At 33.9% G+C, this 26,093-nt stretch overlaps 3 protein-coding genes across 15 annotated transcripts in view; 1 reads left to right on the forward strand and 2 right to left on the reverse strand.

Annotated features, from left to right (window-relative positions):
* LOC108004365 (uncharacterized) overlaps positions 1 to 6,780 on the reverse strand; it is a 45,804-nt gene extending 39,024 nt beyond the window's left edge. For 3 of the 4 annotated variants that reach the window (XM_017067221.3, XM_017067222.3, XM_017067219.3), the window contains exon 1: positions 6,640 to 6,780. The gene's annotated coding sequence lies outside the window, so the exon portion shown is untranslated. Of the gene's footprint in view, positions 1 to 525; positions 956 to 6,639 lie in introns of those variants that run through there. The other variant, XM_017067220.3, reaches the window with a different exon arrangement.
* LOC108004368 (galactosylgalactosylxylosylprotein 3-beta-glucuronosyltransferase I) lies at positions 1 to 26,017 on the forward strand. 2 transcript variants are annotated; one of them, XM_062080776.1, is made up of 6 exons: positions 1 to 215; positions 8,048 to 8,376; positions 8,725 to 9,245; positions 9,320 to 9,616; positions 9,683 to 13,571; positions 19,497 to 26,017. In XM_062080776.1, exons 2-5 carry the CDS (start codon positions 8,250 to 8,252, stop codon positions 9,779 to 9,781), a joined length of 1,044 nt encoding a protein of 347 aa, XP_061936760.1. In that variant the 5' UTR covers positions 1 to 215; positions 8,048 to 8,249; the 3' UTR covers positions 9,782 to 13,571; positions 19,497 to 26,017. The 2 variants fall into 2 exon arrangements, with proteins under 2 accessions (XP_061936760.1, XP_016922719.1); XM_017067230.3 differs by lacking the exon at positions 1 to 215 and adding an exon at positions 7,417 to 7,556.
* LOC108004367 (fasciclin-2) overlaps positions 11,327 to 26,093 on the reverse strand; it is a 169,879-nt gene continuing 155,112 nt past the window's right edge. For 5 of the 9 annotated variants that reach the window (XM_062080767.1, XM_062080765.1, XM_062080766.1 and 2 more), the window contains 4 exons: positions 16,538 to 16,669; positions 15,497 to 15,566; positions 14,357 to 14,482; positions 11,327 to 13,266 (listed from right to left, as the gene is read on the reverse strand). In XM_062080767.1, the coding sequence (XP_061936751.1) occupies positions 13,125 to 13,266; positions 14,357 to 14,482; positions 15,497 to 15,566; positions 16,538 to 16,669 (470 nt within the window). In that variant the 3' untranslated portion in view covers positions 11,327 to 13,124. The remainder of the gene's footprint in view (positions 13,267 to 14,356; positions 14,483 to 15,496; positions 15,567 to 16,537; positions 16,670 to 26,093) is intronic. The other 4 variants (XM_062080771.1, XM_062080769.1, XM_062080770.1 and 1 more) reach the window with 1 other exon arrangement.

Below are 26,093 nucleotides of genomic sequence, written 5' to 3' on the forward strand. Positions count from 1 at the left end.
ATTATTAATATATTAATTTTATTTCATATTATTTTAGTTTACTTTTCTTTTTTATACAACTATATATGAGTTTCAAAATTCACGGGATTATAAATTTTCAAGATGATTTAATCCAGTATGGAAATAAAATCGAATTCATGCACCTTTATTTGGTTCTAACAAAGAAAATTGTGAAATCAGGAAACAGAATTGTTCGATATATAATTCATTTCAAGGTAAGTAATTTCTCCCATTTTTGTATTGTATATTTATATTTTAGTTTTAACATTTCCGATTAAAAAATTTGTATTGTATGGAAATTGGTCAAGATTGTCATTTATAGCATTAATTTTTTCGTTCCTTTGCGTCATTTCGATATAGATTATTTTTTTTTATTATTATAATTATTATTATTTCTACGTATAATTTTTCTAATAGGTATATCTTATATTATATAATAAAGCAATAAATATCGAACAATCAAAAATCCAAAAATTATAGCAAAATTAGAAATTAGAATGGATTAATTTAAAGATTCTCACTCACGTTCTACGTTCTACGTTCGATGTAAATGCAGCTTTATGCAATGAGCACAGTAGAATACGATCGTGTTGTGTCAGACGTCCGATCGGTGACAGTTTCGTTCTACTCGTCCACGTTTGAATCGGTTTTTGGTTAGAAACTGGAGGATTGTCGAAGTTGTTAATGGAAAGTTTAGAGAATTACTATAGTGAATTGTAACGAGGGATATATTTGTATAGATATACACTACGAAAATTCATGCGATAAATTCTAAACTTTGGAACGAGAGTCGTTAAGTGATATGGTTCTAACCTATGTTTTCGTTAAAATTTCGATAATTTCGATAATACATATGAATTATCTAAGTGGAGCAATCGTAATATGATAAAGTGGAATTACTTTATGGATAAGAAATTACGATTTATTTTGGCGTCGTAGTAATGGAAATGTAAGTAATGGAAAAAACGTATTACAAAAGATGCATGATTAATGTTTGTTTTATTGTTCTTTGTATCTTTATGTTCAACAGAATGCGTAGATTGATCACTTTTTTTTCGTAATTGTTGTAATATTATGCTCCTTCTTTGTTTGAAAGATTAAGTGAATCATTAAAAGTATACTTTATTAAGATTCACGAGTTTCGCTGAATTTCAAATTCAATTTTGAAGTTTTAAAATCAGAAATTGTGAAACATTTGAATTGAAGAAATATTTCTTTTTCTTATATAGAATTTCTCTTAGATAAGCGTTTTTTAAACAGTATCCAATTATTATATATTAATGTTTATAGATGTTTGGATTGTTATTCAGAATATTATTAAAATAGAATCATTTTTTATTAAAGCACAGTAGAACGAGATAGTTACTGATCAGACTTGCGACTTCAATGCTAAAAATAAAAAACATTGAAAATTTTGCAGCAAAAAAATTTCGTAAAATATGTAATCATTATTAATTCACAAAAATGTTTAAAAAAAATGATTACATACTTTATATTGAAAATATGAAAAAAGAATATATTGATATTCTCTATAAACAAGAAAAAAATAACATTATTCTGTATTCACGTTGCACAAAACAGTAACAAAGATAGTTTTAAAATCTGCATATATTAAATCGCTTGTTTTTCTTTTATTTTTTTTTCAATTTTCACAAAAACGGTGTATTATTTTAAATATATTACACGTGATAACAAAAATCAACTTGTTATATATATCACGTGTAATTGTTTCAAACGAGCAAACAATATTGTTATCTATAAATTAACATATAATCTAAACTATATGCATTTGGCATTGGAAAACAACCTTGAAACGCGACATAAGACATGAAATTCAATTCCATACGTAATGCCGGGGACTCGATATTACGAGTTGGGAAACGACCTGGACCCGATCCAATCATCTCGTTTCAAAAACCATTTCATCCTCAAAAAACCATTCGATCCTCGCCCGCGTTAGATCAATCGAAAAACGTTCCATCCTGATGACCGCCTAATTAATTTCATCGAGCCAGCGAGCACGACGCTTCCGTCGTTGCTAATTCGATGAAGCGAGCTTTCCCGTTCCAGGCCGTCGATTTCGCGCCTGTCAAACTCATCTTCATGCGAAAAAGAAAAAAAGATTGTATACAGGGTGTTTCAGATTCTGAATGCAAAAAAATAAATCGAGAAGAAGGAATAAAATTTGCTCGCTCGAAACTTTGTTCCTAAGTAAAACAAGATCGAAACATTTTCAAGTGCAAGTTGGTTTAATTCCTCGATTCGAATATCCGATTTATTTCTTGGTGTTCTTAAGAATAGATTTAAATAGCAAAATTTTAATCTACTTTTTATTTATTTTTTTTTTACATACATAGAATAATTTATGCACAGATTCTACATACTGGAAATATTTTATTGACCAGTGTAGTTTTATATTTTAATTGAACCTGTTCAATAAATATCTATTTTACTTTTTTACTTTTCGAATATTCGAATTATTTATATTTTTCTACAGAAAATTCGAAATCTAATCGAAAAATTTCTTGAAGCATATATTGTTTATTTATCATCAAACCAGTCCTCTTTATTCATATTTAATCAAAAAATTAAGCAAACTCACTCGAGCATTCTTCAAGCTCGACACGAAAAACAAGCAAAAAAATTGTATTATTTATTTCCAATTCAATTTTTCATGCAGAATCCATCTTGTACCTGAGACACCCTGTATATTATAACCAAGGCAACTTTTCTTTCTCTTCTCTCTCTCTCTCTCTCTCTCTCTCTCTCTCTCTCTCTCTCTCTCTCTCTCTCTCTCTCTCTCTCTCTCTCTGTTCCCACGAGAACGCTCGATCTGTCCGCTCAAAAGTTGCTCCACATTCGGTGACCTTTTCCAGGGACGAGCGTAGAAAATGTCAGGGTGGCGCGTTTTACGAGAACCCCTTCTCCCTCTCGCCCCTTCCTCCTCTTCTCTCTCTCTCTCCCCTTTCCTCCCTCTATCAGCGAAATGCAATCTCGACGATCGACGATCGTTTAATCCGTGAAGAGAAGAAATTACCGGGACTCGCGGTGCTCGCGGCCATTGAATTCGCGAGCTGACGACGATTTTCAACCCCTACCAGTCGCGCCACCAACCACCACCACCGGAACAGCTATTCATCCCGTGGAAACGAGACGCTAATAAAGCATCATCGGGAAAGAAATAAAGAACCGGCGGACAAATGGATAGAGGAGAGATACTAAGGCTCGATAATGGATTCCTCTCTGGCCGCCCAAGCGTTCCCCGATATTTCCGTGATATTCATCCCGTCATATTGTCACGAATGGCCGCTCACCGAGTTGTCTAGTAATGAATCGTGGCTGTGACGTGGCGAGGTTTCGTTTTCTTTCTTTTTTTCTTTCTTTCTTTCTTTCTTATTTTCGCGTTGTGTATATACGCTGTAAGATACTTCTCCATTCCTTAATGAGAAAACAGCCGGCGCTTGGATGGGGTTCGGGTCAAAAGGGAACACACAGGGTTTACATTAAAACGTAACTTAAACAGGGTAGGGGGTTGGAATCCGTGAATTGTGTTCCGGGCAAACGAGAAACCGGGGAAATGCTCGGAAACGCAAAACCGTCGGCTCGTTTTCTCTCTCTCTCTCTTTCTCTCTCTTTCTCTCTGACTGGATTGAAAAACCGGGGTAATGGGAAATATTTACTTCCTTGAAGAGTGCATGAAACGTTGAATGGTTGATACGAGAGAGCTTGTGAAATCTGTTCTTTCTTTTCAAACGTGATGTGATTTATCGATGGTATAAATTATGCTTCTAACGAGTTAAATGTGTGACATGGATTACATTTAATCCTATCACAAGCGAATATATCAATGATTAATAAAATTAGGAGATATTATAATTTGTAATTCGAATTGAAAAGATTAAAGTAAGGAACAAAGAGGATGACTTTTCACTTATAAAAAGATAGAAATTCTGATAGATTGTTAAAAATTATGAAAAATAAAGCACTAATGAGAAAGAACTCGTTGCCTCTAAAAGCTGCAAGATTTAAAGATACGTTATCATGCAAAAAGCATATCGAGGGAAATGAGAAGTGACTTTATAATGGATTGAAAGTAAAAAAAAATTGATATCGTATACACGATGTAAAATTTTACTTCATTATATTTTTGCAAAATCCATTGTCAATTATCATTACACATATTTCTAAGGAAATATTTTCGTAAATTTTTTTGTTTAAATTATCCAAATTTCTATGAGAAATTTTTCATAAAAGATTATATTCTCTAAAGAGTTTATTTATCATCTTATTATTTTATAATAAATAAACATCTTTAGTATATTTGCACAATTATACAGAATAAACATCATCATATAATTTCTTTTCTCTAGTATATAATGACAATTAGAAAATGTATAAATCTATTTTGAAACAATTGTCATCAATTATTCTTGTCAAAAAGCATCTCGGAACAGAATAATTTATGATAGATCAAGAAGTTTCGATCCAATAATTTCAAGTTCTACTCGCAACAAAGTCTATTCTCTAACTTTATGTATGATAATAGAAGATTATCACATAGAAATTACGTGTAATATTACAATTCCTGATATAATAATGAACACCTTTTGTTAAAGTGCCCATTAAAAAAATCATAAGGTAAAAGAACATTTATTTAAACATATTCAACTTTATTTTCTACTTTAAATCCAAAGCTTTCGTGCAATGTCCATTAAATCACCTCGACTAATTCAATCATAAATTCAACGATAACCAATCCGCTCTTAAATCATTCTCAACACGTTAAACGTCAGCTTTTCGTGTTCTTTACCAACCAAAGATCCCGATCAAACGAACTTTTATTTCTTATGCATTAACGAGACCATTTGCATTGCAAATACAGCTATAATTAACAAACGTTCAACGAATAAGAAACAAAACATACTCACACACACACACACATATCCCATTTTAATAATGTTAATATTATATATCTACGCAATTAATGCGAAATTTCCAAAGGAAATCCCTCTCAATTTGTACCCCATTCTCAATTACTCGTTATCACCCGATAACGAGACAAGTACACGTACAACGTCATCACGCAATATCATCCATGATTTAATCTTATCTCATCTTGGCTCCGTATATTGCGGGATAACAAGTAAACTTAATCTATCAACGAGCACAAGAGGTCGGAAATATCGTCGTTGGTATGGCTGTCCCGTGGTTGACCCCAACCCGGAATCGAAGAGATCGATCATTCTTGCGAAACCGTCCGCGTGTTATCGGCAGTTCCTCCGTAACCTTGCGAAATTATTGAACGAGCGTGAGTTAGAAGGCACGTTGCCCGATGGAGAACGACCTCGGCCACGATCATTCCCTCTTGGCCGGGCATATTTACTCGTCGCGTAAATCGGAGGGCACGTTGCATCGGGGATTAAATCAACGCGCTCCGCTTCGTTGATGGGGATGAAGTGAAACGAGATGGATGGTCGGAAAAGGATAGAATGATGCTGGTCGAGCGATAGGAGGATGGGAGAGAGAGAGAGAGAAAGAGAGAGAGAGAGAAAGAAAAAGCTGGAATAGGTGGAGTAAAAGCAAGAGGAAGTAGGGGACACAAGAGGAGGAAGAGGAGGAAGAGCAACTATGGTGGGGATCAATTTAGAAGCCGTGACTCACTCGACACGGTGACGTCGTTAGCGCAGCCCTTCCGTTCTCCCCTCTATGCTACCCTTAAAAAAGAGAAAAAGGAGGAAGGAAGAGAGAGAGAGAGAGAGAGGCAGATAGAGAAAGGGAAAAAGAATAATCCGGTCACAATTCTCTCTCTCTCTAAGCGAAAACTAATCGAGGCCAGTGCACACTACCGGGAAAAGAACGAAACGAAGGGGGTGGGGGGATGTTCTCGACTACTCGGCCGGTCGACGAGCCTCGAGTATTATTTCTGGTATTCGTGTATACCACTGTTATCCAACGAGACGAGGGCCGCGGAGGTGGCACGCGGAAAGTGAAGCGGAAAGGGCACCGCACCAGAGTCATCGTTGTGCACGATAACACCACCGTCCCTCGTTACGTCGAGGAAAAAAAAAAAAAAAAAACACGACGCACCGGTGGAGTCGAGTTTTACCTACGCCCATGTACTTCACGCGCCAGTGACTCCTGTTTACAGAACCGACTGCGAGGGCGGGGGTTGGGAAGAAGAAGAAGAACGAAAAACGCGAGCGAAGAGAAAGAAAGAGGATTGCTGCGGGAGATGGTGTAAACGAGGAAGAGGATGCAAAAGAGGGAAGTATCCAACGCATCCTCGCTCCCCCTCGCCCACCGGAGCCAGCGTCCCCTCGCCCCAATTACCGTGCCCATCGCTCGCACCACCTCGTCCACGCTCGTAATTTGCATCCGACCTCTATTTCCTTCGTAGTCGTCGAACTAAATGTCTCTTGCGAAATCGTCGAGGGAAACTAAACAATCTTATTGATGGATATACGTATTTATTATGACAATCACGAATGATGATGAAATTATTTTATTTAGAATTTAATTTAAATAATGGAAGAATAATCGTGGATAGAAGCGATATTAGCTAGTTATCGAGGCGATATGATAAAAAATATACACGTTGGAAAGAAATGTGTGTCCTCGAAGAAAATCGTTGATACTCACGAGGCACACGATCAAGGATCAGGCTCTCGGTTAGGAGACGTCGACTCCTAGAGCGATGACCGACGAGCATCCTACACACCGATTCCTCTGCTCCACGAGTCCTGGCGTCGAGGACCCGGATGATCCTCCCGTTGTCACTCCGGCAACACCCACTTTCTCCTCTGGCCTCGTAACCTCGAGGGCCACTTTTCCTTCTCTCCCTCGCCACCGTCGTCGAACGAGGCGCAGCACTACTCTGACAGCACCACCACTACCACCACCACCACCACGATATGATTCTCGACTGCCAACGGGCACCACCACGATAGGAAACCACCACTACCGCTACGACCACCACTACCACTGCCACTCGCCACCACGAGTAGCAGGCACAGCAGCTCGTCGTGTCGTGTGACAACCAGTTTGCAAACGGAGTTACGCGGGATTTTCTTTATCTATAGAAGTTGTCGTGCGATTAAACCCCGTAAGAATTCATTGCACCATCCTATTCGAACGAGTTACGATCGAGTGGCGTTGTCAACTGTTGGCTCTGACGGTCACTATTCGCGTTGACACATCGCGTGACCATCGACGAGGAACTCTCTGAACGCGAGCAACACGCGGCAATCTACGAGCATGGGATGATTCCGTAGCTCGCTGCGGAAACTCCACCGTGAGCTGGCCTATCTACGCGCCTGTCTGCTCTCCTAAACCTCGAATGCCGCCCCCTTTCGTCCCGCCACGGCGCCTTCTGGCCAGTCACGACATAAATGTATGCGCGATCGTGACACACGCGTGTCCGTGACACATCCCAGCATGCGCCCTTCTACGCGCGCCTCGTATCGCACGCGTCTGAATTCATTCGACTATACTCGGTGTCGCTGCTTTCGATGTGTCGACTAGGGAATTTATCTTTTCGAGAAGGAAAAGATAAATAGGTAAAAATCAGCAAAAATACTTTTTAATTATTGATGTCGAAATTTTTCGTATTTGGCAGAAAAGTTTTATTAAATGTATTAGAAGAAGAATGATTTTTTATAAAATATTAACATTGATAGTCATTAATATATTTTAGAATATATTATGATTTTTGTTTGATGTTTTTTCTTTGTTAAAATTATTCATAAATATTATTTACCATTACTTTTTTCTTCGTGTTAATAAAATATATTATTAGTATTTTTATTTAAAATTTGGCGCCAAGAATTCTATGCAAGTTACGAATTAGATATAATCTAGGGACTTTTTCATGTTGTAAAAAAACTAACCTGTCATCATCGCGTAAACTCGTCTATTTTTTATTTATGAAATTATACTCTGTGAAGTTTATAATGATCAGGAAAAAATTTTCATCTTGTATTCGTAATTCATCTATGAAAATTATAAGTGAATTTTGTGTGAATAAAACGTTATTATTTTACAATTTCAGTCGCAGCTATAATTAAACTATTAGTAATACATACAGTTGGATGTTGTGACTACTTTTCAATTAATATTTGATATTATGAGATGACATATAATGTGTCCTTGTATTCGAGGTTAGAATATATTACAAATCTATAGAAGATTATTGCTAGTTAAATACAATCGGTGATTGTAGAAGAATCTTATTAGTGTCATGGCGTGACATAATGACAGAACGTACATTTCTGACCGACGAATTCGGTACTAAATTTAATATGTGGGGTGGATTTCGTTATAACAGGGGCTTCCTAATATTGTTCCTGATTCATGTTATTGCATTTCAATGTTTTATATGTAAGTATTTATTTGATATCACATAGTGTTCATTACACCTTCTCTAACAAATCTAGTTTCCATGCATGTAAAAATGCGTGACATATATCATATGCGGCTTGTCATAATTTTTACGCATGCTCATTATAAGTTATTCAAATAAATTTGTTCTATAAGTTATCTCATAATTTGTTTTTTGTATTACGAATTTTCTCTTTTTTTTTCCGAACAAGCTTTATTAACTTCCAATTACTATCCAATTAATTTGGATAAATTTTATTAAAATTATAAATTATTTATTCATTTGTTTTTTCATAATTTTTTATTCATAATTTATATCATTATAATTTTTATATTTTTGTTTCAAAGATTATCAAGAGCGTTATAAATGGCAAGAATTAAGAAACACGTTGGAGTCAATAATTGTTGAGCAACGAGATATATATGGATTAACATATAGTGTAATTAAGAGGTTAGAAGGACATAATATGCTCAATGGAGAAAAACAGGATCTCACAAAGAAACCTACTATTTATGCCATCACTCCCACATTTACCAGACCTGTACAAAAAGCTGAACTAACACGATTATCGCAGACATTTTTGCATATACCAAATTTTCATTGGATCGTTGTCGAAGATGCGGAAAGAAAGACTAATCTTGTTACACGATTTTTAGAGAATAGTGGTTTAATTTATACGCATTTATCTGCAGTAACTCCACCTAATTATAAATTAGGTCGAAACGATCCGAATTGGAAAAAGCCTCGTGGAGTCGAACAACGAAATGCGGCATTACGATGGCTTCGAGAAAATCTTAAGCTGACTGACAAAGGAATAGTATATTTTGCAGATGATGACAATACGTATTCGATTAAATTATTTCATGAGGTAAGAACATTAATGATATACATTGAGTGATTATTTTAATCACGAAATCATTATATAATCTAGATATGTTCCAGATGGAAAAAATAAATAAAGTCGGCGTTTGGCCAGTGGGTTTAGTTGGTGGTTTAATGGTTGAGAAACCGATATGTGATAATATGACTAATACAATAATTGGTTTTAATGCTGCCTGGAAGCCAGATCGTCCATTCCCATTGGATATGGCAGGTTTTGCAATCAATTTGCAACTTTTATTAGAAAATAAAAATGCTGTTTTTTCATATGACGTTCAAGGTGGATATCAGGAAAGTGAAATTTTGTCTCAAATCATCACTAGAAAGGAATTGGAACCATTAGCAGATTGTTGTACAAAGGTATTTTTAAGTTATTAATTTTTAAATTCTTTATTATTGTGTAAATTAAATAATTTCGTTTTATAGGTGTATGTATGGCATACACGAACAGAACCACCGCAATTAAATGTGGAACAAATGTTAATAAAAAAAGGTAAACATTCAAATATAGGGATTGAAGTGTGATAAAAATATTAGATTGTAGTTGCAATTAAAAGAGCCTATGCAAGATTAGATAATACATAAAAATATTGCAAAAGTAAATATTATTATGTTCGCCATGTTATAAAAAAAAAATAAATTTTATATACATTTTTCATTAATGTTCAGCCACATATTTTTAAAGTAAGAAAAAATACAGTGCCATGACAGGTAATAGCTTACAATTATATATTCGATATTATAAATAAGGATATTATAGATATAATATTAATAAATTTTAGATAGAATATGTTTATTAATGCATGATAACATGGTGGATTGAATGATATATTTTTAAGCTTTATTTTAATTTATAAATCGATCGCTTTTTATACTTTTAACGCGCCTATTAGTACTAATTCTTTTTATTTTATACCGCAAAATGCGCGTTAATTTTTAAAAATATAAAGAAGAAATAGTGCTCGAATAAATAAAATTTTTACGTTAAAAAAAAAATGGAATAATGTCCAGACGTGAATCATTTGACCTTAAAAATGTTCTTTATCCTTTATTAGTCGAGTACGTTTCCTTTGACGCGTACAGAAAAAGCATACATAAAAAATATGCCTTACATCTACGAACTTTAATAATATTTGTGATATTTTTTAAGTTGGAAGATGCGCAATAATACTTTTCGAGGGAAGCTACTTGGGTTACGGATTTTGGCAACGAATATAAAATAGCTAGATAGAAACGTGTTTTTTCCTTCTCATCAAATTGCCAATTTTTGACTCGATGAGGAATCAAATATTGCAATGAACAATCCTTCATTTTTTCTTTTTTTTTCGAATATATATATATTTCTCGTGTATAATGTGTACTCGTTGACTTATAAGCTAATAAGTACTATATATTTGGCAAAACTCTGTGTTTACGGTACGTAAAAAAGCTACCCATGCAGAAAGTGTGTTCGCAAGTAAGGATGATTTTTAATTTATTTTTTTTATAGGTAAAGGTATAACTTTCTTAAATAAATATACACACGATTAATTATTTTTTGCAATTCATATTTACTAGTCTTTTTGTTTCTCTTTTGTTTTGCGAACACACCTTCCAATCTCGCATACAACATTCTAATCTTACCGAACTCTTCTAAACTTATTTCCAATATTTCTTAAAGTTTAGGAAAAACGTTTACAAGCATTTACAAAAACTTATCACATTTTAACTGCATTTTCTTGAAAGCCATCTTACATATTAAGACAAAAATTATATTATTTTGTTTGTCGAATAGAATAATATATATATATATATATGGCAGCTTTCGATTGATTTTTTTTTTTTTTTTTTTGAATAACTTGCTCTTAACAAAAAATTCGGATTTTTATTACAATTAGCAAGTATTGATTTGGTATTCAAAGCGAGAAAAATTCAATTTATGTTTAATTTATCAAAGATATCGCTGCTTTGATTACTCTATACATACATATTAGAGAGACTTAAATTGTCGAAAGATACATTTGAGGACTTATTAAAACGGTATCGCGATCGATATATCGAATGCAATATTCTTTTGAAATTTTCCTTTAATTTTCGTATTTTACAGTTTTTTAAGTATACTGTTCTCTAATTGCATCGATAATACGATCATGATAATGCACAATTTTATCGATTAGAATTCGATCACAACAGCTGCCTAGTTCTCGTTTAGATTACTTTCTTTCTAAAGGTAACTACATGGGATATATAAAATACTAATAATGAAAATGTAAAAATAGTAAAGAGATACTAGGGCTGCTCTTGCATACGACGCCTCAACGATGTAATCTTTATATTATAAAATGTACATGGTAAAAACTATCACGATAAATTAAATCAAGGATATAAAAAGAAATATCCATGTAAAAAGTATTTACCTTGAAATAAAAGATAGAAATATTAACTAACCGTGAATAAACGCATGGCAGATAACCAATACGTCAATTATGTTGATTGATACGGCAAGACAATAGTATAATCATACCCAAAAACTGAGCGATAGATATTTTTGTAAAAACCAAAAACATTGTTTACAGCTAGAAGAAACACATACTAAATCTTGTCAAAAGATATAAACGACGAATTAAAGCGAAAATTAATATTTATTATTATTACTGAGTTATTTAATTCTCAATGATAACCGGTACAATTTATTTTCATGAAGTTTCGCGCTTAAACGAATCAGTCTTTGAAATCAAGTCATGTATAATCACGAAATTGATAATTCGTCGTTTAAAGACAAATATAAAAAAAAATGAAATGCTTTGCGGGCCATATAATACGACTTCTCATTTAAAAAAAACATACATGAATGGAACATGTCGAAGGAATATAATAACTTTATATATGTACACAGATCGAAGAAACACCATATAAAATGATGAATCTCATTTAAAGAGAGAGAGAAAACCTATTCCACTCGTTTCCACTTCGTTCGCCAGCTTTTTAAAATCTCGGATTTTATTTCTATTAACTATGATGTTCTACCTATTAACGTAGAAGAAACGATATGGAATAAGTCAAATGTACCTTTTAGTTTCGTGCTGTGCACATGATAACACAGTACTACCCAGCGTACTAGACTGCGGTTATCTAGAGAGTGCCTCGAAGCAATGATCACTAATTATCGACCAACTTCTACCAATTTCGCGATTAATTTTGTACATTCTCTTTTTGTATAAGCGATCTATCTAATTTCACCTTGCAATATTTGCTACGTTACATTACATCGATAATTTTTTCTTTTTCCCCAAAACACAAAACGAATTATGTATTTTACTATAAATCGTAAACTACATTTGTGTCTCTCTGCTACACTTTGATGATTACATCGGTGAGGGAAAGGGGAAAAAGAAAAAGATTTATTTTTCTTATAAATACAGAACTATCAGGACTTGTGAAAAATGTATGTGCAGATAATTTTGCATCGAGAAAAATTGATAAAGTGCAGACTTATGAATAAATGCTAAGATCGTTTTATCGTATCCTCAAGAAGAAGGGACAAGAATGTACGCGCGAATTATCGCGTCGCTCATATTCCGCGAATGAAGCAGTCGAATACGATTTTGTATTGTTCGATCGCGGTCAGATGGCGCATGGTGTCTCATTTATGAAACTAAACGAGATGTCGCTTTTCAACATCTCAGTACTTTACGTCCCTGCGCAAATCCCGAATAGAATCGTGAATCAAAATTCGAATTCGTTAAAGGAGAAGATTTTTGACAAGTGCAAAATTCTGTTCCCTACGTGTACGTTTCGGGATTTACGGCTATTTTTGTGTCATTCGAGAACACTTGGCCAGGAGTAATGTTTCCACGATGATTTACAATCTAGTACGCCGGAAGAATATCTAGACAGCTGAATCCTTTCCGACGAAACCGGTCTTTGAAACGGATCTCTTCCCGTCAAACGTGATAGATGTCTCCCGACGCAGGCCCGAGTCGATGATCGGTGTGATTTTCTTCTCTTCCTTCAGTGGTTCCTTTTCGTCTCTAAAATGTTTCAATAGAAATTCACGGTTATTAATAGAAAACGATTTGTCAAGTGCTTTCTTACGGTTACTTCTAATATTGGGCATGAAAGAGCATGTCGAAATGCGACGCGTGGTGCAACATTGAATAATACGCATAATGCATGCCATTACTCGTTAGTATTGTGTATTTGCAATAAGGATTCCTATACTTCTTTTCATCTTGGCGTATTTTATGTAATAAGACGTGAACGAATAATTAAACTTGGGCTATAGATAAATTGCAGAACGAAAGAAATTTGCGTGGTAAAAAACATTCACGAAAAGGTAAGTGTGTATAATAAAATGTTTAATCATTAAAATATTTGTAGAGTTTATGTTAGATTATATTTTTACGAGTAAAAAATATTCCGATTTTCATGGTAACCTATTTAACAAGGCAATAGAATTGAATTACCTACATTCACGGTTCGAATGGAATAGGATTAGAGCGAATGGTGGTGAGTGTGCTATGTAGTTAACGAGCAATTAATATCACTTCAGAGTGTTGATCTCTCATGCAACATAGCCAAAGCATGGGCGAATAATGATGATAATTTATGCAACACGTGTAGAGGATGACAGAAAGATAAAGATAGGTAGATAGATAGAGAGATAGAGAAATGGAATGCGCGCCGAAGAAAGGAGAAAGAAAAAAGAAAAAAAGTAAGCATTAAATGAATTGAACATGGTTAATAATGTACAGTGTTCTTTTTCTGTACGAAAAGTGGTTGGCGGCAAATTAAATTATATTAAAATAAAAAAAAAGAAACGCGAAAAAAACGAAGTTTGTTTCATGCTGCAATTTTGTTTTATCGACGGGCATTGTCAGTTTTGTCTTCATAGATGCTATTCTTCATTATATTCGTTGTTCCAGGATTTTTATCAGCATCGAGGAATCGAAAAAAATAAAAAAATAAATAAAAATAGGAGGAATAACGTCTGTAGACGTTAACGTTATGCAAATGAAAAAAAAAAAAGAAAAAATCATCATGCGAAGTAGAAAGCCGTGTCAGAGCCCCTTCGTGAGGGGCCATGCTTCTTACTGATTTTCATTTATGTATCTCTCTTACATGGCAGTGTGTTTGACCAATTTAATGGTATTTTTTCCACTACTCGAGTCTTGGATGGCCGTGACTCCGGCGACATTGGCCATTTTTTGGTCGCAATACGGCAATGGAAACCGCCAACCGTAAAGACTACCGGTAAAGAAAAAAAAAAGAGACAGATGCGAGAGGGTCAAAGTGTCTCCTAATGGCGAGCTAGATTCTAACGAGTTAACCGGATCATTTAACTATAGAATATTTTTAGCAGGGCAAATACATAACTCCGAAGGTTTTAATAAAAAGGCGAAAAAGAATTCCTGGTTTCGATTTATCGAATATTCATTAAGTTCGAACTATAAAAACTTCTTCGTTTAACTTTTTGTTTGGCATTCCCTCTGTATTATTGAAAACAAAACCACTATGGTCAAAATTTGATAAATTTCAAATTTATCAACTTCAATATTATGAATTACTCAAAATGAAATTCATTTTTAGAAAAATTAATATTGGTATGATATTTTGAATTAGAGATATACTCTTTTAGAGTTATGTAAGAAATAAAAACATTTTAAATATTATTATTTTGCAAATATTTTTGATATAGATATAGATTTTTGTTTAGATTTTAATAAATTTATCTCAAAATGATTTACAAAATTTAAGTAAATTTAAGAGTTTAATAAAAATATAAAAATTTTTTAATTTTTTTAAAAATTACATAATTTTAAACTTTATAGCTTCCCTTAAAAGATTAAAAAATTTTAAATACTTTGATAACTCTACAACAAATCAATATTCCACGAATATTCAAATAAGCAAATTCACATTATTCTTCCAACTCGTCCACGTCCCGTAAACTAATTTGCACGTTAGTCACGGCTCTCTCAGGAATCTCGATTCGAATCGCGAAAATTCGTTCGACAGGCAGGAGATAAAAGAAAAAAGATCCACTGGGTTCTTGTACGAAGTTCGATGGTGGGCGGAAAGTTCGATGACACGGTAAATATAGCGCCAAAGACTTGCCAAAGCACAATGTAAAATATATGTATAATGTATGTGTATAATGTATATAAGGATGTCGAGTAAATCAATCTAAATATCGTGAGTATGTTCTCGTGTGTTACGTGTCTTTTCGTATCGAAAGAATTTGATTGGAATGAGCCTCACCTGCCAAGTTTCGCGTCCTCTTCGTCCACTGGTTTTCGGCGGGAACGTTCGCAGACATAATAAATGATTCCTATAATAAAAATATTCCTATAATAATAAATAGGAATTGATTCCTATAATAAAAATATCGTGGAATTATTTATAAAAAAAAAAAAAATAGTAATTAGGTCGATTGTAAAAAACTTTCTCCGTGAAATATTTTTTACGTTTTTTTTTCTTTGCTCGATAAAATTTACTTCTCAAACCAGGCTAACTTTACGTGACGATTCAGCGTAATCTAACATTGCAATTTTAGTGCGGAATCACAGTTGCACTTTCAGATAAATCTGCGTTGCAATTTAGGAACAAGTTTACGCCGCGAGTAATTCCAGATAAATTCACGCTGCTATATCAAGCAAATTAACGTTGTAATTTCATATAAATCCAGTTTGCAATTTTAGATACATTCAGAGGGGGCACAAGAGTTAATAAATTCATGCGCGTGCAATGTAATACCGTGACGTGATTTTAGGTAGATTTATGTTAAAATCTTGAATAAATTTGTCGTTTCGTAAATTAATTACACTTGCGATGCAATTGTTAATAAATTTATATTATACTTTTGTTTATATTGGAATTCTATTTATTATATTATAAAATTTTAATGTTAATGTTTCGAATCACTGCACGATAAAATATCCTAAATAAATTTGTCACGAAAGTATACTTGTGGGGAAAATTCACATCTTCGCTTGAAATTACATTTATTAAATTGCTATGTTTTGCTTCATAGTTTCAAACCACAAATATATTGAATTGGTTTATATTTTTATTAATATTATTCGGCAAAATTAAATATTATCGTTTTGTATCAATTTAAATTTGTAATTTTAATTGTATTTGTTTCCGCAATTTACGCGATTTTCATATAAAATTATAAATTTCAATTTGTTATAATTTTATGCAAGTTGATATATTATCAAAATAGATTTTTAATTTTTATTAAAAGATTGCTCGATGAATTAGCGAATTCGTTAAATTTTTTTGAAAAAATATTCTCACCTGTCTTATGCGCGCAACAGCAAATCACGTCGATCACGATAATAATAATGAACAGTACCGCGATCACAATACCGATTATGGCTGCGCTCGATATCAGAGGACCTTGATGATGAACCACGGTAGTGTCTATACCTTGAAGGATAAGAATTATATATCAGACGAATATTACGTTAAAAATACATATTATTCGTTTGCAATCCGTTAGTGCAGAAGCATTACTTAACGATGTTTGGTGATGATATGGAAAGGAAATTATTTCCCGTCAAAAATTATTTAAAAATTTCAAAAGTTTCTTGTCATGTAAAAATAATTAAAATAAACTATAATATTCCTTTTCAAAATTACAATATTTTATTTTGTTTAAATTCATAGATAATTCAATTTTAAATAACGATAACAATAAGAAATAAAAAAACAAGGCAATTTCTTAAATATAATGAAAATCGAACCTTTATTACTTAAGAATGTTAGTAAATTGAATTGGATAAACATAGTACTCGAAGATAAATTGATTCATATCTGAACTATAAACTTCACAAGTCTGACAAATCTTATATGACAAGAAACCTTCTAAACTTCGCTTCTCGAAATCCTCTTCACTTACATGTTTCTATGTAACCGATTGCAAGAATCTCGAAGCAATAAAATTCAATATATACAGTCAATAAGATAGACAATTCAATCTTGACCTGATACAACGTCGAACATCACCAAACACGTTACGCGAACGATTAATTTTAGTCTCCTGAAAAGAAACAAGATCGGCGGGGGGGTTCTGGGGAAGTGCCAAAAATCCGTTTTCATCAAAGCGTAGAAGACACGTAAAGAACCAAGAGAACTAAACAGACATACACCAAACCAAACCAAAGCGAATCAACATACGTTATGTATATATATATATATGTGTGTATACCAATGAAAGAATGATCGATCGACGAAGAAGCGGTAATAATAAGCGTGATTTAAAACAAATAAAAAAAAAAAAGAGAATTAAGAAACAAGAAGAAGAACAGAAAAAAAGAATAAACGAAATCAGAGGAAAAGAAAAGAAAAGAAAAGAAAAGAAAAGAAAAGAAAAAAAATAAGATAGCTGGTGCGCAAAGATACATTTGTGATACAAAGCTAAACGTAAGAGCGACAAAAAAGGGTGCTTTTGGATTCCCTTCTATTCGGACGCAGAGATATGGGTGCTGAGAAAGCTCAAGGAAGGGGGAAGAAAGCTTCATTCGCTACCTTTCTCTCCCGATGTTAGTTTCTACGCGTCTCACTAGTCTAAATGTGCTACCTCCACACACATAAAGCCATGTATATATATATATTTTTTTTTTAATTCATTGAGTGCCTTTTACACGCGCGCGCGCTCTCTCTCTCTCACGCTCGCTTTTCTGGCTTCAAAAAGTCAACAGAGAGGGACTACTACGATATATATGTATACTTAGCAGATGTATGATACATATTACGCCCATCGTTCAACTCTTCTGACTTCACCATATATATTTACCGTTTTCTTTCTCGGCGCATCCCCTCGTGTGTATTTTCTTTTTCTTTCTTTCTTTCTTTCTTTCTTTTTTTCTAGTTTCTTTTGGTTTTCTTTCGCCCTTTTTCTTGTCCTTTCTCTTTCTTTTTCTTTTTTTTTTTTTTTCGTTGAAAACAGGTGAGCGGAAAATAAACGAGACGACCGGGAGAGAAACCATCTCAAATTGCTCTGCCCGTTTCGCTCGAGTTCTCTTTGTTGGACCTTAACCCCTTAATGCTTATGTGTTGTCGCGGTCTGATCACCGAAGTGAATGATTCAATTTACCGTGTATCGTGTCTTAGACTATTCCGTTTGATGCTGTTAATATTTTCTGATGGACACTGATGAATGAATAAGGCTGTTCGATACACGGATGCTTCCGGTCGATCGATCGGTTTTCTTCGAACAGGCTCACTGTCTTCTTTTTCTTCTTCTTCTTCTTCTTCTTCTTCTTCTTCTTTGCCTCTTTTGTTTCTCTGCGTATACTTTCTTGATGAGTTTTCTTTTTATTTTTATTTCTGGATTTAATTAATATATATTAATATATAATAAATATTTAATTTTATGAAGTTGCATAATTGTAAAAATTTTATTTATTGAGAATCGTGAAAAGGTTCCAATTTGAATATACTGGTGGTAATAATTTTTGCAAGAAAAATTACACGAATATTTGGAAAATATATTTAATTTTATCGATAGAATGATAGTTATTGAACAAAATGTAAGTATTCTCTTGTACGTAATAGATTGAGATATATAAATTTTTGTTATAAAGATAAAGAAATAGAGATTAGAAATAGATATTATTATTTTATGAATAATTAAATAATTTTATTATTTATTAATAAATAATATGCTGTAGATGCAATCTTTAAATTTTAATTAATTATTAAAATTATATCCAACTAGGATTCGTAAATTCACAATTAATATCTTGTATTTCAAGATATACATGAACATATATATAGCATTTACATCTTATATCTCATTAGAGGAGCACGTTTCCGTTTTCATCAGGAATTTAATAAGTTTAGTAATCAGACAGCTTTATTTCCTTCGAGTGCATTGTTTCGCTACGAATATTCTCGTTATCATATTTCCTTCCTTACATATACCAACCGACAACAATCTCCATTTGTAATCCTCTTTAAGTAAAATATATAAAACAAATTTATAAGCAATTATTCTTGGATCCTAATTCCCATACACAATTTGTTGCACTCGTAATGATGACTTCTGTTTGCAATCTTCTTTAAGATAAGATATCGCGAAATATCATCGTATTAGAATTTAATTTTTATAAAATAAAAATCGATTGTGTTTAAAAAACCCGAGCAATCATTGCATCAAGAGGTTAAGTCCCTCAGGATAATAATAATATTCTCGACTTCTCACTTATATCCTTGTTTTAATTCTTATTCTAATTCATTTTTTTAATTCCAGGAGCTTTTAAAGTCCGCTTTATCTCCCATTACTGTCCATTACGAGAATCTCCGCATAAAATCGCGATTCTCGTAGGAGCGGGAACAATTTGATGGTGGCTTCTCTTCTGGCAGATTCATTTGGTATTGTATTCCTTAAACATTCACATATATATTTCCATACTCATATTTACAATAAGTGTGATTTTTTTTTCCAAAGGGGAAAAAACGGTAACACGTTCAACCCCCTCGTTATAAATACGAATGTATATATATATATTATATAGTATATTAGGCACTATGCTAGCACACATAATTCTTGCACGTGTGTGTTTGTGTGTGAGAATGTTAACTCTCTCTTTCTCTCTCTCTCTCTCTCTCTCTCTTTCTCTCTCTCTCTCTCTCTCTCTTTCTCTCTTTCTCTCTCGCTCTCTCGCTCTCACTCTCTCTCTCTAGATTTTTTTCATATACATATAATACTTATATATACTATATATATATATACGTTTGTACATATACATGTGTATACAGATCGTAATTAATACGTACAATCGCCGGAAATTACACGTGAATACCGCGAATCCTTCATATTGTTGGATCATATTCGCGAAACAAGTCCCTTTTCCAATCTTCTTTCCACTCGATCGAGCAAAGAGAAACAAAATGGCGCTTAAAGATAATTGATGCACTGTTCTTTTCTTATTAGATATTTCCTTAGTTGAAATTTCATTCTCGTTTATGCCTAACATACCAAGATGGGATGATTGAACGTTGCTTATTAAGAAAAATCCTTCAAGAATGATATTTCTTTTATTTTTTCTCGTCGAATTGTGTCGGATAATTGTAGTTGTTTTAATTGTTATAGATTTTTATTTATTTTTAGCAACGGCCCATTGTTGTATTTCGAATCACTTGTAAGTTCCATCTAGGTACGTTAGAAGTCCTTCATAAGAAAACTGGGTATAAGAATCTTCGAATTTTTATTTTCATTAAAAAAAGTTTTTAAATATTTAATCTAATGAATGATTATGCGATAGATAGATTAATAGGAATTTTGTTAAAGAGATTAAACCCAGTTTGCTTACAGATATTATATTTATTTCTATTATATTCCAGAAAATAGTATTTTTTTAACGAAAATTTTTATTCCTTTGCAGCGAAAAAATTAAATCACTAAATTAATCTTACATGAGTCATCGAATCTATTTTCCTTCAACTCAATTCTAATCCGTCGAGTATATATATATATCTGCAAGAACGCATCGATGAAGAAGAGATACATTTCGTAATAGAAAGTAGTGGACGACCAATTCGAGATAGTCGATTGAAATAAAAAAAAGAAAAAGACGAAAAAAGAGAGAGAAGATAAAAAGGAATCGTCTCTTCTCGAGTGCTGCAATTGACAGGATCGTGGTCTCGCTATTATCATTACAGACTGTTATGCCAGGTACATTTTTCCTCGGGGAAAAATATCCGATACGAAATGAACGAGAGGATTGAAAATGTAACGATGGTACTGAATAAGAGAGAAAAAAGGAGATATATATAAAAAAAAAGATTGAAAATGTGTAGGATGACTGCGAACAGTAACGAATTTCAAGGAACGATTTTAGTACGGTAGAAATTAATGGATGGAAAATTCCACCCCCGAACTGTGTCCATTTTAATTTTGCTCGTTCACGAATAATTTTTTCTCCCATTTTTACCGGTCGTCCTCATAGTTGATTTGATACAAGGGGACGAAGAGACTGGAACGCACACACATATATATATCATATATGTACGAGGAGCTGCAATTTTCATGGAACAATATGATAACTTTATGACTTCCATTAATATGGATAACTGTTCTCTTGGGACAAGCTCGAACGAAAGTGTATTTCTCGCGAATTTTTGGACAGATTCCTTGATCGAATGAAAATTTTCAACCATTTCTTTTCTGTTCCAAATTAACTTTGAATTAATACTTAAATTGAATTAAGGATAAAATAGAGATAAGTAAATAATTCGTGATAATTATTTCCATTTAGAATAAAATTAAAATGAAAATTAAAAAAACAGATATTCATTGTCTGGTCTATACAGAATATTAATATATTCGTAATAAATTTTTACGCAGATCGATTTTAGGGGGAATATCAGAGTTGATATTCAAAAATAACTATTTTAATAAGAAATTCTCTAGAATAAACGTTCAACTAAAACCATTTTTCTACTTTTCAAAAAAAAAAAAAAGAGAGAGAAGAAGAAGAAGGAAAATAAAAGTTTTACATCACTTGGAACAGAAAATATAAAAATTAACGATTAAAAATTTTAACCGTTTTCATCCGATATCTGGCCTTCGAAGAGAGGAAGTCGGTAATTCGAAAGTTCTTTAACAAGCGGCATGCGAGAGACAGGGAGTGGTGGCAAGAATCTTTCCAGGAAGGTACCGTACTTGTCCACCACTTAAGTCACGATTGCGTTATCGTGAGTTCGCGAGGATGCACACGCGGTTGGGATATGCCATGTGCCTCCCTCGAAAATAGATTCACGGCTCTCTCGACATTGCACGCTGCACTTCATATCGCGAGTTAGGCTGCTGTTGGTAAGCTCTTTAACTTTCTCTTTTCCATAGCGTGTTGATCCTTGTTTAGTAACATGTCTCCTATTTATAACCAGCTCTCTGTTTCGGGACGAAGCGAGTTCCTCGAATGAGTTTGCACGTAGATACACACGCGTTGGAGGTGAAAATATTGGCACCATGAGATTATAATTAGAGATGTTACTTAATTCTTAATTTTAGGATATGGAATTTTTGGAATTTGGAAAGTATTTTTGTACGAAAGTAAAAATTGTTTTTTTATAATTAGTTATTAGCTCATTCTATTTTTCTTTCTTTCATTTTTTTTTTCAATTTTCAAATTCCGATTATCATTGTATAATAGAGTAGAAATTATTTAAAGATAAAGATAATAAAAAAATTAGATATTTACATTGTATTTAATCACGGAATTTTTCGAAGCAAATGAAAAATAGATAAATGAGAGAATAGAAGTTTATTTAAGGAAAGAGCTTCTCAGATATCTTTTTGGTCCAATATTTATTCGTGAAAGATGTAACTCAAAGAAAAGATATTCATGAAGCAACTACATCGAGAAACAGAATCTTATTCAATGGGAAATGGAAACTTCGATTTTTAATAAATATTGAAATTACTGTTGAAAGTTACAATAGTAGTTTTTTCTCGAGAACGATTTTAAAAAGAATCTTTTTGAGTTTCTATGAATTATCTACAAATAAATCTCATGTGTTCCTCTTTTATCATCTAACAATATCCGAAATTTCTTCGTTCGCACCAACAGTCGCTTAACCCATAACTAAAAGATTCTACGTGATATATTATTTTATATAGTTGAATAAATTCCTTTTCTTTACAATTTTTTAAATTTTTACAGTTACATAAAGTCTTTACGTAACTGCAAAATATTATATAACAAATTTTGTTTCGTAAATATAAAAACAAACTTTATTCAATTCTTCTTGCAAAACTATATATTCTCATAATCCAAATCATGCCTTCAAAAGACATAAACATTTTCTTTGCATATTTGAATGTTCAAAAAATATAAATCTAAAAAGTAAAATATATCAAAAATATTCATGTTCAACGCGGAGAAAATAATATTTACAAATTCCTATTTCGATTCCTTTAAATTCCATTCGTGGAAACTATAAAATTTCCATAATTCTAAATTTCACCAACTTTCAAATTACATTTCGTCAGTAGTTAAGGAGTTAAACAAAGAAGCCTTCTACCATTCCGTGTTTTCTTCACCGAGTGTCATAAACAATTTCACAACGACAACAGCTCTTTATGCCAATACTTTCACCCGGCATCTCTTTTTTTTTATCCTCTCCTCCTCTTGCTTCGAAAGCAGAGAGCTTGGAAACACACAGAGGGCGCCTCTCTTCGCCCATTGCATCCCATTTGCATCCTCCTCGAAATTATCTCGCCTATCTTCCGACCGAGCCAGTACTTCGCGGCATACTTGCGCCGTTTCAAGTTGCAAAATTGCATCCCCAAGAAAGAGGGGAAGCTGCATAGAGAAGATTCGAAGAGGAATGCTAAGGAGGTAGATGGAAAGAGAAGAAAATCGAACAAGAGGATGCAGTTCACCAAGGAAGGGAGTTCTTGCGCTCTCTATTATAAGTTATACGGCCGCGGGACCAGCCTCGAGAGTTTTAATTGCGTTACAAGCGAGCCATTATCCCGAGTTCCGACGATTAATCTCGAAATCTGCCTTCTATCTATCGAAGTTCGCTTCGTCCAGATGCCTTTGGACGCGATGCAAGCAAGGGAGCAAAGGAAGTTGATAATAAACGATGTATATATGTGTTAATTTGGACGAAGAAACAACGATTTTAATGGAGGAAAATGAATATCGTTGTTTATATTCAATTACGAGATCCATAATTTTAACTCGATTAGAAAATCTTATGTTTACTTATATAAGACTAAGGATCTTATATAAGACTGAATATTACTTATCTTATATACTACCATAAATACGTTTCATAAGATTTCCAAGTGATTTCTGCAAATTATTCAATTTGCAAGAAAGGAGAAAGATCGACGTAAACAATTTATCTCGTTAGGGCTTAAACTTCGCACCGACGTTTCCATTTCTAAAATATTGATGAAGATAGATCGAAACAAATAAAAGAAGAAATCGTTAGAAAAGAAATATTTATATTGCAGAAAGTGATATCAAGGATTAATAAGAATCTATTAAATATTCTTTAATAAACGATTTATCGAAATAATGGATCGAAGGATGTGAATCAATCTTATACGCATATACACGCGCACCAATACCAATCCATCGAGTAATTTCACGCGGTCAATTATTTCCGGGATCGGCACATACCCATTAACGCGTCCCCGAATCGTCCAGCCAGACGCGGTTTGCACAACCACAGATCCAAAAACGAGAGATTCACAGAGAAACGAGAAATCGGCTCGAGCTTGTCCCTAGGAAAACGAGAGACATTCCAATTCCTTGTACGAGCTATGCTCGTTTTCACCGGAAACATCCCCTCCCCCTCCCCCTGTAATTCCCGTGAAACGTCCGCGAACACGTGAAAAAGGGAGAGATCCTCTCGCGAACCAAGCAATCTCGATGGCTGGTTCCCTTTTCCTCCTCCTCCTCCTCCACTCTCTTCGCCCGTCTCTTCGAAAGGGATTTAACTTGGACAAAATTACATTAGGACACAGTTGAATCGAATCCCATTCTAAATGGAGCCCCGTGGACGTTCGACCGTGCTACAAATTAAGAGAACCATCCTTCCATCCCCCTTCTCCTCCTCTTCTTTCACCCTTTCGGTTGGCACTCGTTCAACAAGGGCCGTGGATCGATTCGGAAAAGGGGGGAGGGAGGGGGTTTCGCGAGAACACGGCTAGCCAGAAACGATTTTCTCGCTCGTTTCCTCTCCGCCGACCTATTGTCTCCTCGTCGACGCGCGAAACGCTTCACGCGCCGTCGAGCAACCTTCTCTCTTCGCCCGCGATTCCTCTCGCTCAAAAGCAGCTCCAGAGATGAAAACGCTTCTCTCTCTCTCTCTCTCTCTCTCTCTCTCTCTCTCTCTCTTTCTCTCTCTCTTAAGAGCGAAGCTTTTGCTTAATTTCAAACGATGCACACTGTGTGTGCCCTCTTGCGTACCGGAAGCGGATGACGGTGTATCTCTAAGGGGTTCTGGAGTTGGCGAAGATGGGCAAAGTCGAGGTGAAAACTCGAGGAACGCGTGCAGAATCGCGAGATAGTGGTCGCGGATCCCGTGGTTCCGGGGAAGAAGAGGTTCCTCGAGAACTGGTCAAAGTGGGATCGCGCTGCCTCGTTATACCTACTGTTCCTTCGAGTTTCTGAGGTTTGGAAATCATCTCTCTCTCTCTCTCTCTCTCTCTCTCTCTCTCTCTCTCTCTCTCTCTCTCTCTCTCGCAGTTACACGCTTTCTGCATTCACGTCGATGAGTGATTTTTATTTATAGATTCGGGAAGTGGTGTTAATTCTAATTCTGGTTTTTTTTTAGGTGTGATTGTTGGTGTGATTTGATGATTGATGAGGTGATTGAGGTGATCGATCGAGGGTGGATTGTAAGAAATTGAAATGATTTATTTTGTAGAATAATCGATATATTTGTGTTTTGCATAAATTTTGTGTATTTTTTTTCTTTTTAGATGTATCGTTGATATGCCTTAGAGGAGTGTTTGAATGATAGATTGGAGTGAATCAAAATTGAAAGTTGAAAATGTGATGATAATGACAATATGTGACAATATGTTGATAATTTGTTTTGTAAAGTAATTTGATCTGTATATTGTGGTTGGAGAATATATGGTTTAATATTGACTGTATACGAAAGACTCGGAAGGATATTTTTAATATATTGGATTTTATTGGGAAATTTTTTAAACGATTAATTTTAAACTACTGATGGCTCTCAATGGAGTGGAAATCGTTAGAAGCGTTCGTTAACAGCCAACATTGTTGATATTGATCTAAATCAACATAGATGTGATGTAATTTGACATGGATACTTTTGCATTCCGACAAGAACCGAAGTAGAAAATAATTTCAGA

Source organism: Apis cerana, linkage group LG10 (assembly GCF_029169275.1).
Source record: "Apis cerana isolate GH-2021 linkage group LG10, AcerK_1.0, whole genome shotgun sequence".
Lineage (NCBI taxonomy): Eukaryota > Metazoa > Arthropoda > Insecta > Hymenoptera > Apidae > Apis > Apis cerana.